The 18,072-nt window shown below is 50.5% G+C and overlaps 1 protein-coding gene across 3 annotated transcripts; it reads right to left on the reverse strand.

Annotated features, from left to right (window-relative positions):
• Positions 1-962: 962 nt before the first annotated feature.
• PGPEP1 (pyroglutamyl-peptidase I) lies at positions 963-18,051 on the reverse strand. Of its 3 annotated transcripts, none has more exons than XR_005954106.1 (6): positions 17,661-18,051; positions 14,832-14,884; positions 7,458-7,574; positions 5,552-5,784; positions 1,838-4,161; positions 963-1,369 (listed from the first exon to the last, which is right to left on the reverse strand). XR_005954106.1 is itself a non-coding variant. In XM_041424704.1 (5 exons), the coding sequence occupies exons 1-5, from the start codon at positions 17,692-17,694 to the stop codon at positions 3,969-3,971; spliced, it is 630 nt and encodes a 209-aa protein (XP_041280638.1). In that variant the 5' UTR covers positions 17,695-18,051; the 3' UTR covers positions 1,571-3,968. The 3 variants fall into 3 exon arrangements, 1 of the variants encoding a protein (XP_041280638.1); XR_005954105.1 differs by lacking the exon at positions 963-1,369 and adding an exon at positions 1,498-1,553; XM_041424704.1 differs by lacking the exon at positions 963-1,369 and having other exon boundaries at positions 1,571-4,161.
• Positions 18,052-18,072: the final 21 nt, after the last annotated feature.

Raw genomic sequence — 18,072 nt, forward strand, 5'->3', positions numbered from 1 at the left:
TATTCCCAAAAAATGGGATTTTTAGTGCTGACACTCCCCAAACTCCAGCAGGCACGGAGCTGGAGCTGGATTGCCCCCTGGAACAGCAGAGAGCAGCCAGAAAAATGAATATTTTTAGGTGCTGAGCAGGATTTAACTCCCCGGGCTGAAGAAACCCGCGTGGGAAGCTGCTCTGCCCACGGGCCTGCTGCTGGAGGCTGGGCCACAGCAGAGCCAGGGCACCTCCAGGGACACCCTGGGGACATCCAGGGACACCCTGGGGACATCCAGGGACACCCTGGGGACATCCAGCCACACCCTGGGGACATCCAGCCACACCCTGGGGACATCCAGCCACACCCTGGGGACATCCAGGGACACCCTGGGGACATCCAGCCACACCATGGGGACCTCCAGTCACACCATGGGCACCTCCAGGGACACCATGGGCACCTCCAGGGACACCCTGGGGACCTCCAGGGACACCCTGGGGATCTCCAGGGACACCATGGGTACATCCAGGGACACCCTGGGGACCTCCAGGGACACCCTGGGGATCTCCAGGGACACCATGGGTACATCCAGGGACACCATGGGCACCTCCAGTCCCACCATGGGGACCTCCAGCCTCACCCTGGGGATTGTTATCCCATCCAGGGCATCTCCAGCCTCACCCTGGGGACCTCCAGGGACACCATGGGGACATCCAGTCCATCCAGGGCACCTCCAGGGACACCATGGGGACATCCAGGGACACCATGGGGACCTCCAGGGACACCCTGGGGACATCCAGCCACACCCTGGGGACATCCAGGGACACCATGGGGACCTCCAGCCACACCATGGGGACATCCAGGGACACCCTGGGGACATCCAGGGACACCATGGGGATCTCCAGCCACACCCTGGGGACATCCAGGGACACCATGGGGATCTCCAGGGACACCCTGGGGACATCCAGGGACACCATGGGGATCTCCAGGGACACCCTGGGGACATCCAGGGACACCATGGGGACCTCCAGGGACACCATGGGGACATCCAGGGACACCCTGGGCACCTCCAGGGACACAACGGGGACCTCCAGCCTCACCCTGGGGACTGTCATCCCATCCAGGGCATCTCCAGTCTCACCCTGGGCACCTCCAGCTTCACCCTGGGCACCTCAGCACCATCCAGGCACCTCCAGCACCACCAGGGGCACTTCCAGCCTCACCCTGGGGACCTCCAGCCACACCTTGGGCACCTCCAGCACCATCCAGGGCACCTCCAGCCTCACCCTGGGGACGTCAGCACCATTCAGGGGCACCTCAGCACCATTCAGGGACCTCCAGCCCCACCCTGGGGACCTTCAGCCCATCCAGAGCATCTCCAGCCTCACCCTGGGCACCTCCAGCACCATCCAGGGGCACCTCAGCACCATCCAGGGCATCTCCAGCTCATCCAGGGACCTCCAGCCCATCCAGGGACACCTCAGCACCATCCAGGGCATCTCCAGCCTCACCCTGGGCACCTCCAGCCTCACGCAGGGGACGTCAGCACCATCCAGGGACCTCCAGCCCCACCCTGGGCACCTCCAGCACCACCAGGGGCACCTCCAGCATCATCCAGGGACGTCCAGCACCACCCTGGGCACCTCAGCACCGTCCAGGGCACCTCCAGCTCATCCAGGGCACCTCCAGCCACACCCTGGGGACTGTCATCCCATCCAGGGCATCTCCAGTCTCACCCTGGGCACCTCCAGCCACACCTTGGGCACCTCAGCACCATCCAGGGACCTCCAGCTCATCCAGGGACCTCCAGCATCATCCAGGGACCTCCAGCCCCACCCTGGGGACCTTCAGCCCATCCAGAGCACCTCCAGCCCCACCCAGGGGTGCACAGCCAGGGATGGACAGGGAACATCTCACCTGGAGATGCTGATCCCACCCGGGTCCCCCTCCCTGCCCCTGCTGAGGTTCCACCCCTGGAATTTCGGTGTGGCCTCACCCATCTGTGGATTTCCCACTTCCATTTCACCCACGGTGACATCAGAGGTGAATTAAGCAGGGTTTTTTTGGTTTTTTTGTTTTTTTTTTTTCTGGGAATTGCTCCATCACCAAGCCCTGTGGGATATTTCCTCTCCCCCAAATTTAGCAGCTACGAAACACCCAGGACAAAAAACTTCCCACCAACAAAGGAATAAATCCTATGGGGATAAGGAACTCAACTAATCACAAAAAAAAAAAACAACCCAAAAAACTGTGTCAAAACATGAAGATTTCAACAAAACATTAAATAAAATAAATTACTAATCAGGAAATCTGACAAGTGCTACCTCGGAGTCGATGGGAATGACAATATTTCACCTGAAGGCAAATTCCTCTGAGCAGGAAGGCTTGGATGGAGAACAGAGCAGGAATTTCCTTGGATCTATCCAAAAAAATCTTCCTGCTCAGGTGCCCTCAGCAGAGCCCTCCAGCTGCAGAGTTTTTGCCCCCTCTCAAGGGTTACAAGGAGTGGTTTTGTCACCAGACTTCTCCTGGCCAAGCTCAGGGCAGCTCTCACTGAGAGTTACAATAGCAGAGCCAGTCAAGCACCAGAGAAATTCAAAATCATGGGCTTTAAAACCTTTGAAATGTTGGTTTTATATATATATATATTTATATATATATATATATTTCTATCTATTTGTAAAAGCATCACAGAGTTCTTCATCCAAACGGCCTCTCCACGAGGCCTCAGCTCCCAGTTTTGTGTCTGCTCCAACTTCAGCTGGGTTTTTTTTTGGCTGCAATCTCAAAATTTGGCAGCAAATCTTCCCCACACAGGACCAGCATCACCTGCTGAGATGCTGCAGGTGCCCTTCCCCAAAAGAATTCCTGGGGAAGCCCCCACGAGCAGCTTCTGGGAAGGGAACTCCAGGAAAGAGCCTGGAATCCTCACTCAAAGCCAAAATTCCTTCATTTCCAATCACTGCCTCTGGTTTCCAGGCAGTGGGATTGGCTTGAAGATCTGCCATTTGATTTTTCAGGGGTTATGTAGCTTTCCATCTGCATTTTTATGCCTCCACACCAATCCAGGTGGAATTGGGATCTCAGTTAGACATTGCTCTCCTAACCTGGAACACGAGGGGGAATTTGCAGCTGAGGAAATCCAAAATTACTGAAGCTTCACCTCAAAAACAGCGTGGAGCACCAGGATGAAGATCTCCCCTGGGGAAAGTGGCCCTCAGCAAAGCTCTTCACCCACCAATGATTGGTTTGAGACACATTTGAACCGAGGTGTTTGGTACAGCAGGTCCTTGAGGAAGGGAGGTGGCAGGAAAAAAGAGATTTGGGATCCAAAAATAAAAAAAAATCCAGCTGGATTTGGGTTCCAAAAGCAACCCCAGACACATCCCTTCTACTGCAGCTAGAGGAGGTGAGGAATCAGTGCCTAAAATCATTTTCCAGTCCAGCAAAGCAGCTTCAGGCTCCTCACAGCCACCAAACTCTGCTCTCCAAGCCAAGCCCACACCTCCCCAGCTGTCCTTGCACATCATCACCCCGAATTTGGGTCAACACTGGGGGGAAACAAACCCAAAACCAACTGAAAGCAAACCTTTCACCTCAAAAATTAGCCACGGGAGGGTTGGGTGAGCAATTCCATGCACCTGAGTCCAGGTGAGGTGAGGAACCTCCAGGTGAGGATCCTGGAAGCTCCCAGCACAAACCCTTCAGGAGCTGCAGCTGTTCTAGAGAAGAGATTCTGAATCCTTTGTTGCTCAGGCTGAAACTCACAGATTCAACAACAATTAAAAAAAAAAAAAAAAGTTCATTTCTAAGCAGAATTTGTAGAATTTTCCTTTTTTTTTTTTTTTTTTTTTTTTTTTTAAGTCTCCAATTCTTGGTCTGGAACTGTTGCTTGATTTTTTTTTTTTTTGTTTTGTTTTTTCTTTTCCCCAATACTTCATCAGAGCAGGGAAAATTTTAGAAGTGCAATACTAGGAGAGCTCCTGGCCAGGCTGCTCAGTGTTCATGTTGACAATTGATTTTGTCTTCAGAATGCTCCAAAAAATCCAGCATTTCCTCTATGATGGCCTGCAGGGCCCGGCCCAGCTGTTCTGCAGAGTAAGGTTTTCCCAGGGGAGGCACGTGGACAAATGCTGACCTCCCACGGCTCTGGTACAAGGAGGTGTAGTAGGTGAAGTCACAGAGGTACCTGCAACACAAAACCAGAGATTATTCAGCAAAAAAAAAGGGATAAAATCAGATAAAACCAGCTAAAACCAGCTGTAGGTCCCCATCGTTCAGCGTGCTGGGATTTTGGGGGATGTGAGGCAGGAATTGTGAGTCTGGGATTGGTTTAATTAAATTTAGGACCAAAAAAAGTGAGGATTTCTCTTTATTTCCCCCCCCTGATCACTGAAAACCAGGTGGTATTGCCATGGGAAGTGAAAGGTGTGGGAGGCTTCAGTGCCACGTGGATGTGGCACTTTGGGGACATTTGGTGGCCTTGGCAGTGCTGGGGAATGGTTGGACTTGAGGAGCTGAGAGGGCTCCTCCAGCCCCAGTGCTCCCATGGATTGCAGGGGAACAGGAGTGACACGGGCACAGCAGGCTGTGGTGTCCCTGGAAGTGTCCCCAGGATGGCCTGGGAGCAGCCTGGCACAGCGGGAGGTGTCCCTGGGGTGGGATGGGACATTGGGATGGGATTTCAGGCCCTTCCAAGCACCCTGGGAGTCCCTGATCCCATGGAGGAGGTGACAAGATGGTGTTAACCAGGGCTTCCAGTCCCTGAGGGATCCAGGAGAGCTGGAGAGGGACAGGGGATGGAGGGACAGGACACAGGGAGTGGCTCCCACTGCCAGAGGGCAGGGATGGGTGGGATGTTGGGAATTAGGGATTGTTCCTGTGGGGATTCAAGGCCAGGCTGGAGGAGGGAAGCTCCAGGGAGACCTTGGAGCCTCTTCCAGAGCCTAAAGGGGCTCCAGGAGAGCTGGAGAGGGATTTGGGACAAGGACTGGAACCCCAACACAGGGAATGGCTTCAAAGTGGAAAGGGGAATCTGGGTGGGTATTGGGAAGGAATTCCTGGCTGGGAGGGAGGGGAGGAGCTGGGATGGAATTCCCAGAGCAGCTGTGGCTGCCCCTGGATCCCTGGAAGTGCCCAAGGCCAGGCTGAACACGGGGGCTTGAAGCACCTGGCACACAACCACAAAACTTCCAGGTGCCTCCCAAGGCAAGGCACTGCAGGATTCCCTGACCCCCAGTGTCACCGTGATATTCCATGAAAAATCCTTTGCTAGGATTTCTTCCCTCCTCAAAAAAAGAAATGTAAACAACAACTCTCCCAGCCTTCTGAAACACGGAGCCAAGATTCTCATCTCTCCACTCGCCCCGGGAGCACCCCAAAAAGCACTCAGAACCCCACACAAAGCACCCAGCACAAAGCACCCAGCACACCCAGCACAAAGCACCCAGCACACCCCACAAAGCACCCAGCACAGCCCACAAAGCACCCAGCACCCCACACAAAGCATCCAGCACACCCCACAGAGCACCCAGCACACCCCACAGAGCACCCAGCACAGCCCAGGGCTCAGCCCCTACCTGCCAGCATCCTTGGAGATGGTGACAGTGACGTCCAGCCCCAGTGCCGAGACCCTCCTGCACACAGCGTCCATGTCGATGATGGAGTCGATGCACTCGGGGCCTCCCTCCACGCAGCACTGGGAGCCCGGGCAGAAGCGACAGTTGTCCAGCCCCTTGTAGCCCACGTTGTGGCCACACTTCTCCAGGGTGACAGTGGTGGCCATGCCCGACACTCCCACGTGGACCACCAGCTGCAGGGGGGAAGGGGATGGGTTGTGTGGGATGCTGATCCTCTGGGAACCCACTGGGAATATTGCTCTGTCTGCCCCGGGGTGCCCTGACCCCCCAGGGGAGCTCTGACCCTGAGCCTCTTGCATGGAGAAAGTTTTCCTAGGCTTCAAGATAGGCCAGAATCCACAAAATTGTGAAATCGCAGTCGTGGTATTTTGTGAAAAATCCCTTGCTAAGATTTTTCTCTTATTCTAGGTGAGAAGGCTCAGGAAAGAAATGTAAACAATAATTTATCTGCTGCTGTGGAATGCAACAGGTACATCTGTGATTGGGGCATGGTGGTTGTTTCTAATTAATGGCCAATCACAGTCAGCTGGCTCAGACTCTCTGGGAGTCACCAGTTTTGTTATCATTCCATTCCTGTTCTTTCCAGCCTTCTGATGAATTTTTTCTTTCTATTTTTTTAGTATAGTTTTAATATAACATTTTAATATATCACAATATAATAAACCAGCCTTCTGAAACATGGAGTCAAGATTCCTGTCTCCTCACACCAAGCATCAACCATATGAAATAGATTATAGAGAGTGGTGTAGGTGGATCACTTGGTGAGAAATTTAGGTTTTGGGGTTTTTAGTTTGTTGTGGATGGGAGGAAGATTGAGGGCACAGGGTGTTGTCCTGGGTTCCTTCTTCATGCTTCTTCCTCCTCCTCCTTCATGGGTTTGTAATTGGGCAGAAAAGTCTGCACTGGGGCTCTTTGGGATCAGTTATTGGGGTAAAAGGGAAAATAATCCAGGTGTCAGCTCTTAATTGGAAAGTTGTCTTAAAAGACCTTGTGAGAAGAGATTGTTGGCCATTTTGTGCCTTCTAATGAAGAGCTGCTGAACTCATCGTCGTGAGACTGTTTCACTGATTAAGAAATAATAAACCTCTGAGTCCAAACACAAAATAATGTCTCAAGTGCCTTCAATCCAGACCCAGAGAAAGCAACAAGAGGGACCCCCACAGGATCCTCCCAAGTGGGCACAGCTCTGACATCCACTCCTTTCCCTTATCCAAACTCCCAGTCCAGCTCTCCTGGAGCCACCCTGGGGACTGGAAGCCTGGTGACATCTCAACACCACCTTGTCACCGTGCTGGAACCACGGAATCCTCTGGGGTTAGGTTCTGCACGTGGCACTCAGTCCAAGGCTGGACTCGATTTTTGGTCATTTTCCAGCCTGATTGACCCTGTGGTATGATTTTTTAAGGTCCTCCCCACCCCAAGCCACTCTGGGATTCCATGGTTCCACCCCCAGGGAGCCAGGGAGGAGTTACAGGTGCCAGAGGAACGAGGTCTTTTCATCATGGGTTCAGCACAGCACAATTGCCATTTCACCCTCTCCTGACCTGAATTGTGATTTCACCAGGGTAAAAAGGAGCCTTGGCACCTCCAGAGCTGCTGGAGGAGCCCAGGTGGCACAGACAAACCACGAGCTGTCTAGACAGCCCTTGGCAGTGGCCCCTTCACACCCACTGCTCCTGGGAACTGGAGCACTCGGAGCTGTAAAACCCCACAAATTCCCATTTTCTCACCACAAAAGAGGAAAAGATCCAGCCAGGCTGAGGGAATACATGAAAAAGGAGACTTCACATGGTGCCCACTGCAGGTTTTGCTGGGTGGCTTTTTGATCCTCCCTTTACTCACTCACTTGGGGACTGTGCTTCTTCCACAAGGCAGGAATGAGTCTCTGCACGGTCTGGTACTCAACAGGGACCTCATAGACATGCAGATCCACGTCATTCCTCAGCCCCAGCTTCTCCAGCTCCTAAAAAAAAAAACACCAGCAAAGCAAAACCAAGATGGTCAGACACGACACGAGCAGAGGATTTACTCCTGGAAGGTTTAATGGCAGTTTACAGTAGGTTGTGTAACCTCATAAACTGCACCTGCAGTGAGTTTACAGCAGCTTAAAAAAAAAAAACCCAAACCCCATAATGGCAACAACAAAGGCATCTCTCCACCTGTGTGAAGAGTTTCACCCACAGAACCGTTTGTGTGGCTCTGATGTGTGTGTGACAAAGAAATCAACATTTAACTGACAATAGTTATCAGCAACACCCACGCTCCCAGGGAAATCTTGGCTCTGTTATTTATAGAGGGAGACAGTCACAATCCCTACTTCTCCAAGGAGTGACAGTGTGGAGAAGGTGGGACTGGAAGGATTTTATCCATCACCCAGGGTTCCTGGCCTGGAGAGTGATTTCACATTTATTTCCAGATAAAGAGCTCTCAGGGCTGGGTGACAGCACTGGTGATTCAACTAACCCAGTAAATGATTTCTCCCTCTCTGACATGAAAACATCCCAAATATCCTGGCAATAAACGGAGCCAATTTCCTTCAAACCTTTTAAAACACAAAGTGGCAGTTAAATACCTTGCAAAGACTTTAAAACCAGAGGAAAGGTTTTTTTTCTCCATACTATTTCTGACTGGAAAGCACTGTTTGATCCCAAAACTGGGAGTGGTTTTTTTCCTCCACAATATTTCTGACTGGAAAGCACTGTTTGATCCCAAAACTGGGAGTTCCCCCTACACACAGGTTCTCCCTTCTCCACTCCAGTCCCACCAGTTGGAACTCTGGGACCTCTCAGAGCCATCAATCCCAAACTTCCCAGAAGTCAAGGAAACACCCACAAGGTCTGAAGCCTCTGGAAAAAAAAGGGGTTTTACAAAAACCATCAGCTGAGCCTGAACCTTGGGGCCAGGTAACATTTTCCAGTGGGAGAAGAGACCTTGGCCATCATGTGTAAGCAATTCCTGCAGCATCCAACCTGGACCAAGCTTTCCCCTTGTCACCAAACGTCCAAAATTGCTGTTCTTATGGAACTGAGGTAGGAACAGGTAAAAGCCATCAAACTATCAAAGGACATTTCCAAATATTCCTGAATTTATTTAGGTTTGGATTCGGTGTCCAGAGCCACGAGCTGCTCTTTGAAGCAATTCTCAGGTTTTATTTTCCTCCTTGCAGATCAGCTGTTTTCACTCTCCAACCTTGTATTCCCCCAGGTTAAAAATTAAAAATTAAAGACACTTGAAAGGAGAAGACAAGTTGAGGTTTGAGGCCTCCCCCAGTTAAACGTGAGCAGCGTCTTGCCACCGTTTTTTCTGTGTTTTCATCAGCATGAGTGGTTTTCCACTGAGGAAAAAAAACCACCTTTCACACTTGTACAGCCAAACCACAGGGATGTAACAAGATTTAGGATAGCTAAAACACCCAGAAAGGCCAAAGTGACACTCTGCTCTGTTTCAGGTTTGGATTCGGTGTCCAGAGCCACGAGCTGCTCTTTGAAGCAATTCTCAGGTTTTATTTTCCTCCTTGCAGATCAGCTGTTTTCACTCTCCAACCTTGTATTCCCCCAGGTTAAAAATTAAAAATTAAAGACACTTGAAAGGAGAAGACAAGTTGAGGTTTGAGGCCTCCCCCAGTTAAACGTGAGCAGCGTCTTGCCACCGTTTTTTCTGTGTTTTCATCAGCATGAGTGGTTTTCCACTGAGGAAAAAAAACCACCTTTCACACTTGTACAGCCAAACCACAGGGATGTAACAAGATTTAGGATAGCTAAAACACCCAGAAAGGCCAAAGTGACACTCTGACAGAGCAGCAGATATGAGCAACGATGATAAATCACAGGCTCTGGCTCCCAGGGCAAGGCTGATATTAAAGCCTTGTGTATTGATTAGTGTCTGGCACACTCAGACATTCATTAGCACAGAAGGAGGGAAGGGATGGCTCATCACAGCTCCTCTGCACAAATCTGCCTCCAAAACCTTACCTGGAGCCTCAGTGAGGGAGAGTTTACAGAGGAGAGGATTCCAGCACCACTCAGCCTCTTCAGGAGGAGAGGAAACACTTTTTAGGAGTGTTAATGCTAATGAGAAGTGATGCTCCTGAAGGTGAAGGGTTGGGAAGGGAAGAGCTCCTGGGGATGGATTTGATGGTTGGGATGGAATGAAACAGCTCCTGGGGATGGATTTGGTGGTTGGGAAGGGAAGGAAACAGCTCCTGGGGATGGATTTGATGGTTGGGAAGGGAAGGAAACAGCTCCTGGGGATGGATTTGGTGGTTGGGATGGAAGGAAACAGCTCCTGGGGATGGATTTGGTGGTTGGGAAGGGAAGGAAACAGCTCCTGGGGATGGATTTGATGGTTGGGAGGGAAGGAAACAGCTCCTGGGGATGGATTTGGTGCTGGGGATGGAAGGAAACAGCTCCTGGGGATGGATTTGGTGGTGGGGATGGAAGGAAACAGCTCCTGGGGATGGATTTGGTGGTGGGGATGGAATGAAACAGCTCCTGGGGATGGATTTGGTGCTGGGGATGGAAGGAAACAGCTCCTGGGGATGGATTTGATGGTGACAAGTTTTGCTGGATGAAAAGAGAATCCTCCAGCCACTTAAACCTTAACTTTACCAAGCCACAACTTTTCCCTTAACCAAGCCCAGCGCTCCATAATGAAGATGTTTGTAACCTTCCCCCCCTTCCCTGAACAACCTCTCCCCCCCAGCCCTGTCCACCTGACAACCAGAGCACACAGAACATGTGTGACCGATTCCCTGACCCCTCCACAATGCTGCTCTTTGTCAGCCTCTAATATCCTTATCAGGTCTGTCTAGACACCCTGACAGCAATTGTCCTTCCTAATGTCAAAATGCACTCTGACCTCTCTCCTCCTCCTCCTCCTCCACAGCCAGAAGCACTTTGGGGGGGATGAAGGAGCCCAGCAGCTTCACAGTCCACAGGTCACACCTGTGTCCACACCTAAGTCACAGCAGGGAGGGCAGAAAACGAGATGAGAAAAGCTCATTTTAGTGATTTTTTCTTGGAAGTCCCTCCCCAGAAAAAGTTGCACCCGTGGGAAAAAAAAAATAAATCTTGAACTGAAAGATTAAAATGATGAAAACTCAAAACCTAAATTAACACAGAGTGGTTTTGCTGTGTGCCTTAAAATAAAGCAGAAAGGAGTTTTTCTTCCTGCTGATTTTATAGGAAAGCTCTCCCCCGTGAGTAAAAACCCAAACATTTCACTGGGTTTTGGGTTTTTTTTGGGGTGAAATGTTGAAACTTTTAATTTGGGCAGCATTATTAGATTGCTGCTGCCGCTATTTAAGGTAGCCATGTGTAAAAATCAGTCAGCTTGCAAAACCAGACAGAAATTCACTGCACTTCCAGGGAAAACTCCCACCGTGTCCATGTTCTGTGGGAGAACCCAAATAAAACCAGGGGGAGCGAAAGGACAAAAAAAAACCAAAAAAAAAAGGGAATTTTATCCTCGGGATGCAGCACAATAAAAGATGTAATAAACCAGAACTAGCCGAGCCCTAGAGCTAGGAAGGATTTAGAAAGATTGTTTAATTGATTTTTCTTCTATTAAAATGCAGATCACACCGTCTGGGATTCGGGAACTCAGACACGCCTTTGTGTGAAGTCCCCGTCTGAAACTCGTCTGAAACTCGCACAAAGCCCACCTCGGCCGGGCTCAAAGACATGCTGTTCCTTTTTTTGTCTGGGCCTCCGGGGGCTGAGACGGGGCAAGGAAAGGCAAATCCTCCCCGCTGCCTCCCAGCTGATGTTTTCACCGGCAGGAATCCGCACCCGGAGCCTCCAGCGCGGCTCCGCTTTGTGCTCAAAACGTCCCCAGATCGGAGTTTAGCCACCAAAACATCCCCAGATTTCAGTTTAGTCACCCAAAACATCCCAAATCCACTCAAAACATCCCAAATTCTGAGTTTAGCCACTCAAAACATCCCAAATTCTGAGTTTGGTCAGCCAAAACGTCCCCAGATCTGAGTTTAGTTACCCAAAACATCCCAAATTCTGAGTTTGGTCAGCCAAAACATCCCAAATTCTGAGTTTAGCCACCAAAACATGCCAAATTCTGAGTTTGGTCACTCAAAACATCCCCAGATTTGAGTTTAGCCACTAAAACATCCCAAATTCTGAGTTTGGTCAGCCAAAACATCCAAAATTCTGAGTTTAGTCACCCAAAACATCCCAAATTCTGAGTTTGGTCAGCCAAAACTTCCCAAATTCTGAGTTTGATCAGCAAAACATCCCAAATTCTGAGTTTGGTCAGCCAAAACGTCCCCAGATCTGAGTTTAGTCGCTCAAAACATCCCAAATTCTGAGTTTAGTCGCTCAAAACATCCCAAATTCTGAGTTTAGTCAGCCAAAACATCCCCAGATCTGAGTTTAGCCACCAAAACATCCCAAATTCTGAGTTTAGTCGCTCAAAACATCCCAAATTCTGAGTTTAGCGTCTCAAAACATCCCAAATTCTGAGTTTAGCGTCTCAAAACATCCCAAATTCTGAGTTTGGTCAGCCAAAACATCCAAAATTCTGAGTTTAGTCACCCAAAACATCCCAAATTCTGAGTTTGGTCAGCCAAAACATCCCAAATTCTGAGTTTAGTCGTCCAAAACATCCCAAATTCTGAGTTTGGTCAGCCAAAACATCCCCAGATCTGAGTTTAGCCACTTAAAACATCCCAAATTCTGAGTTTAGTCACCCAAAACATCCCAAATCCACTCAAAACATCCCCAAATTCTGAGTTTAGCCACTCAAAACGTCCCCAAATTCTGAGTTTAGTCACCCAAAACATCCCAAATTCTGAGTTTAGTCACTAAAAACATCCCCAGATTTGAGTTTAGTCACTCAAAACATCCCAAATTCTGAGTTTAGTCGTCCAAAACATCCCCAGATCTGAGTTTAGTCACCAAAACATCCCAAATTCTGAGTTTAGCCACTCAAAACATCCCCAGATCTCAGTTTAGTTACCCAAAACATCCCTAGATCTGAGTTTAGTCACCCAAAACATCCCAAATCCACTCAAAACATCCCCAAATTCTGAGTTTAGCCACTCAAAACGTCCCCAANTTCTAATTTAACCCATTAAAACCCCCCCCAGTTTTGAGTTTTTTCACCCAAAACATCCCAAATTCTGAGTTTTGTCACCCAAAACATCCCAAATTCTGAGTTTTGTCACCCAAAACATCCCAAATTCTGAGTTTTGTCACCCAAAACATCCCAAATTCTGAGTTTTGTCACCCAAAACATCCCAAATTCTGAGTTTTGTCACCCAAAACATCCCAAATTCTGAGTTTTGTCACCCAAAACATCCCAAATTCTGAGTTTTGTCACCCAAAACATCCCAAATTCTGAGTTTAGCCGCTCAAAACACCCCCAATCCACTCAAAACACTAGAATTCTGAGTTTAGTCACCCAAAACATCCCCAGTTCTGAGTTTAGCCATTCCAAACAACCCAAATCCACTCAAAACATCCCCAAATCTGAGCTTAGCCACTCCAAACATCCCAAATTCTGAGCTTTAGCCACTCAAAACATCCCCAGCTCACTCAAAACACCCAAATTCTGAGTTTAGCCACCCCAAACATCCCCAAATTTGAGTTTAGCCACTCAAAACACCACCAATCCACTCAAAACATCCCCAAATTTGAGTTTAGCCACTCAAAACATCAGCAATCCACTCAAAACATCCCCAAATTTGAGTATAGCCACTAAAACAACCCCAATTCACTCAAAACATCCCCAATTCTGAGTTCAGCCACCCAAAACACCTCAAACTCTGAGTTTTGTCATCCCCCAAGCCCCTAAAAATGGATTTTAAGTGGAGAGGATGACTTCATCCATCAGCCACACAGCTGAGCAGTCCCCAGTGCCTCGAGCTGTTTCTCTTTAGGTTTGTTTTTGTTTTTTCAAGCAACATCTCAACACCCACCACTCCTCCTGCTCCAAAAACACCCTTTTGTCTGTCTCCTCTAAAATAAAAGCAGCTATTTACAACAGCTGACACTACACCAGCAAGAACAAACCAAATCACTGAGCCTCACTTCTGATTTTTAGGAATGTCCTGCTTTTTTTTTTTTTCCCCCCCACCATCCACAACCTGCATTTTCCTCCAAACTGACCCAAACTTAAATATATTCATTCCCAAAAAGCTCTTGGAGGCAAAGGTTTTGTCTTCTCCTAGCAGCCAACACATCAGGCAGCTGGACATTAGTTGGCTGTAATTGATTAGAGTTTGTGATTTAATTTAAAAGCATTTGAAAGAAGATATTAATCTCAGAGCTCTGAAGGGGAGAGAGACGTGGTGGGGAGAAAAATAGATTTAAATTCCCTGGGCAACTGTGCTAAAAGGTACCATGGAATTCCCAGGAGCTTTGCCACAAACCCCATCCAGAAGTGACAAAGAAGGAAGAAGTGGGATTATGTGGCAGCACCATCCCTGTAAAAAGTGTTTTTACAGCAAAAAAAACCCCTTTAATTCCATCAAAAATAGCTTAATTCCCTTTTTTTGCCTCATTTGTGGGATGTTAGCCTCACTCAGATGAACTCCTGGGAACGGGGTGGGGTTTTTGGGGTGTCCTGTGCATGGCCAGGAGTGGGATTGGATGATTTCCTCCCAGGATATTCCAGAATTTTAGGGATGTGCCCATGCAGATACAGAGCTACAAGTGGCATAAAGCTGATTTTCCTGAGCAGGCAGGAAAAGCATTTCCCCAGAAACTCTCCCAAGCAGAGAAGGGGGGATCCAGGGGGGAGAAAAGAGGCAGCTCTGGCAATCAGACTCCTGCCACTCACACAACTCCCCAAAGCTGGGAGCCTCCTCTCAGGGATGAGGTTCAGTTTAAAGGTGAACCAACTGGCCCAGCTCTGAGCCAAAACTGAGAGAAAAACATCCAGATTCCTCTGGGTTGGTCAGCTGGTTTGTTTGTTTGGAATTCCCCAGGGCAGAGGAAGATTCCAAGCTCCCTGCCCCATTTAAAAGCATCCAAAGCTGGGAATTCCTTACTTGCCTCAGCTACATTAACTCAATCTCATTAAACTCCACCAGCTAAGGGATTGTTTTCTGAGCAGGGAATCAAACATTATCCAGCTGACCATCTGGATATCTGCAGAGAGCTCCAGAAGAAGCTGTAAGTGATAAAAAGAGCTGAAAGTCCCCAATTTTGTAGGGATTTGTCCTCGATTTTCACACCTCCTGAGAGGAAAATTCAGGGGTTACCTGAACTGCAATCCAGCTGGCATTCACAGCGTGTTCTCCAAACGGCCCAAACCCTGCAAGAGAAGAAAAATTCCCAGATTTGACTCAGCTTGAAGTTGCAAAGAGGTTTGAGCTTTCCTGGGAAGAAAAAAAACCCCTCCACTTCTACCTCTCAATCCTTATTTCCTTACACCTGAGTGTCAAACAAGACACCTGCACTGAAATATTTCAACTCCAGCCTTGTACAGCGAAGGAAAACAATAACTTGCTTGAAAAGAAACTTGGTTTTTTCTTGGGGAGAAGAATTTTCCTTCCTGCCCAGGTTAGAAAAATTCATTATTACCAGCTAACTTGTCACAGAATTAGAATCATGATTGGATTTTCTATTCCTGATTGCTTCAGCCCACAGCAGATGCTTCCACAAGCCTGCCTCAAATGTTCCCTTCTCCACTCAGGGTCTTCTCCAAGATCTTCGTTAGCATTAATTACACCTCCCAAGGAAATAAACAGAGCTGTTGACAACCCACCCACAGCACAGCAAAGGCTACCAAGGCGTTATCAAAAACACTTCCTTCAGCACCTCTAAATTCCTAATGAATAACTTTGGAGTTAACTGGTAATCCATAACATCTTTCTTTTGTTGTTGTTGTTTTTTATCTTTTTTTTTTTTTCCCCTGAGCAAGCACACAAAGGTTGGGCAATTTATCTGGGCGTAACGTCGATATGCTTTAATTTAAAATGTCAGCCTTGCCCTCCGAGCCTCGTGCAATTAGGAGCCATAAATTCTGCCCAGCCCCTGAAAGGATCCGAGAGGGACCACAAATATCAGATGACACCTTAATGGAAATGTGGGATTTGCCCTCCTCCCCAGGCAGGCCGAGGTGATGCTGCTCAGGAGGAATTTCCCAAGCGTGGGCTCGTCCACGCCCGTGGATCTCAACCCGGCGTTGCCGGCTCGCCAAAATAAATATTCCCCACAAAATCCAAAATGTTGGGGGTGTTTTCCTGCGAGCAGAACTGCAGGGGTGTGAGACAAACTATGACAGGGGAAGGAGGCAAATTAATGCCTTCCCAGCTGTTTCTGCAAGTCCCACACGGCTCTCGGGAAGCAAACACTGAGACCTGCTAAGCTGAATTCCTAAATACAGCGTGACAATCCTACAAAAGAAACTAAATCCATTATTTTAACGACTCGGCCACGGAAAGGCTGAAATCCTACAGGTGCCCAGGCACAGGGCAGGATTCCCTTGCTCCAAATTCCAAATGCAAGCGGCACAAACACAGCTGGGGTTATCGCTGCTCTGACTCATCTGCCCGGATCCCTCGTGTTATCCCTGGCTGGGAACACAAGGAACTTTGTGGGCAGCACCCGACCCCACGGAGCACATCCACCACGGGGCCCTCCAAGGCTCATTAGCAGCAAAACCAGCTGCAGGGGATGGCGATGGGATTATCTCCTTAACGAGTTCTAAAAAAGAAATTGTGCACAAATAACGCTTATCCTCGGGCCAGCTCAGGCTGGGAACCCACTGGGAACACGACACCGGCCCCGAACGGAATTCCGCGTGACATCCACAGCGTTATCAAACAGGGGCAGAGCTGACGAGGCAACAGCTGCATTTTGCTTCCCTGAAAATTTAAAAAAAAAGGGGGGGGGATAAAAAAAAAAAAAAAGAGCGTGGAGGAGCCTCGCGAGCAGCAGAACGTCTCCTGACGCAAGTTTTCTGTTTAGTCACCGCCGCTCCACGCTGGATTTGGGGTTGGGAGAGGCAGGATTTGCCACCTGCTCCTCGGCTCCCCACAAGGGCTCCCTGGAAAAAGGCGCTTTTTGCCCGTGATTACGGCCGCTCTGCTATTCAAACAGCCTCAGCTTCAGCTGCCGGGGGGAGACCTGAATAGTTCGGGCGAGTTCCCCATTTGTCACAGGACGGCCTCACCCACAAATCACCCCGAGCTGCCTTTGTACCCCGGGAAGAGGCTGACAACGCCGGGGCCTCCGGCTGCCTCCGCTCTTTCTTCCCCTCCCGGCGCTTCTGCAGCCCCTCGGGGGAGCTTTGGGGAGCAGCCCCCCACACCTTGGGGGCTCAGGGTGGGGTGGTCTGGGGGGATTCCCCCCTCTCCCTGCACCCCGAGTTGGTTTTCCTGCTCTTTGGGAGGCTGGATTCCCTTCTTTTGGAGAAGAGCAAAGCTCTGGGATGGGGTCACACATGGGAAAAAGGGAACCGTGGCTGGATAAGGGTTAGGAAAGCTCCTCGCCTCTGTACCCCTCCCCAGCTGTGACACCCCTGACCCAAAGCCCCCCAGACTCTGCCCTGCGCCCCATTTATCACCCCACACAGGGGACAGCCCCCCAAAACAGCCCCCCGAGGGGACAGCCCCCCAAAACAGCCCCCCGAGGGGACAGCCCCCGCTCCCCATTCCCTCTGTCACCCCCTGACGGGACAGCAGACCCCCCTCTCACCTCAGGGAAGGGGTCCCTCACTTATCCCCCCACAATCTCAGGGAAGAAGTCCCCAACTGCCCCCCCCTCCCAAGCCCTGTGGTGAAGGGGTCCCCAAAACCACCCCGCTCCCCCAAATTCCTCCTCACAGAGAAGCCGCCCCTCCAAGCCCCCCATCGCTTCGGGGAGGGGTGGGGGGGTCTTACACCTTCCCCCGGCCACTTCAGCTCAGGATAAGGACCCCCAAACCTGCTCCTCGCCACAGAGCAGGGGTGCCCCCACCTACACCCCCAGACCCCCTCACGCCCAGCTCTGCCCTCACCTCAGGGAAGGGCTCCCTCACACCGCCCCCCTCAGGAACGGCGTCCCCCATCAATCCCCCCGCCATCTCCCCTCTCACCGCCCCGTACCCGTCACCACCACGGCCCGCCGCGGCTTCTCCATCGCGGCTCCGTCCCGTCCGTCCCGTCCCGTCCCGTCCGTCCCGTCCCGCCGCCGCCGCGCCGCCGCGGCGGAAGTCCCGCGTTGGGACGGCCTTGGAGCCCTTCACCCGTTACCGATCACCGGGATTCTCCGTGCGCGGCGCAGCCCGAAGGGCTCCCGCTCGCCCGCCTCAGCGCGGGATTCCGGGGGGGGGTTGATTAAACAAAACGCTCACCTTGAGGCTCGCGGGGGTTCCCCGCTTGGTTGTGGGGGGAGCACGAAGCGCGGCCGCGGTACCGGAGGGTCCGGAGCGCGTCTCGTCCCGTCCCGGCGCGTCCCGTCCCGGGCGGTGCCGCCGCAAAGGCGCGGACCGGGCGGCGCGGCGCGGCCCGGCCGCCA

This window comes from Onychostruthus taczanowskii, unplaced genomic scaffold (assembly GCF_017590055.1).
Source record: "Onychostruthus taczanowskii isolate IOZ18803 unplaced genomic scaffold, ASM1759005v1 scaffold112, whole genome shotgun sequence".
Classification (NCBI taxonomy): domain Eukaryota; kingdom Metazoa; phylum Chordata; class Aves; order Passeriformes; family Passeridae; genus Onychostruthus; species Onychostruthus taczanowskii.

Bases quoted from the DNA above. Each gene is read 5' to 3' on its own strand.
- PGPEP1 (XM_041424704.1), bottom strand. From the start codon at position 17,694: ATGGAGAAGCCGCGGCGGGCCGTGGTGGTGACGG. The intron at 7,575-14,831 runs GTAACCCCTGAA...TTTTTTTTTTAG, and splicing joins CCAGCTGGATTGCAGTTCAG to GAGCTGGAGAAGCTGGGGCT. The intron at 4,162-5,551 runs GTAGGGGCTGAG...TTTGTGTTGCAG, and splicing joins ATCTCCAAGGATGCTGGCAG to GTACCTCTGTGACTTCACCT.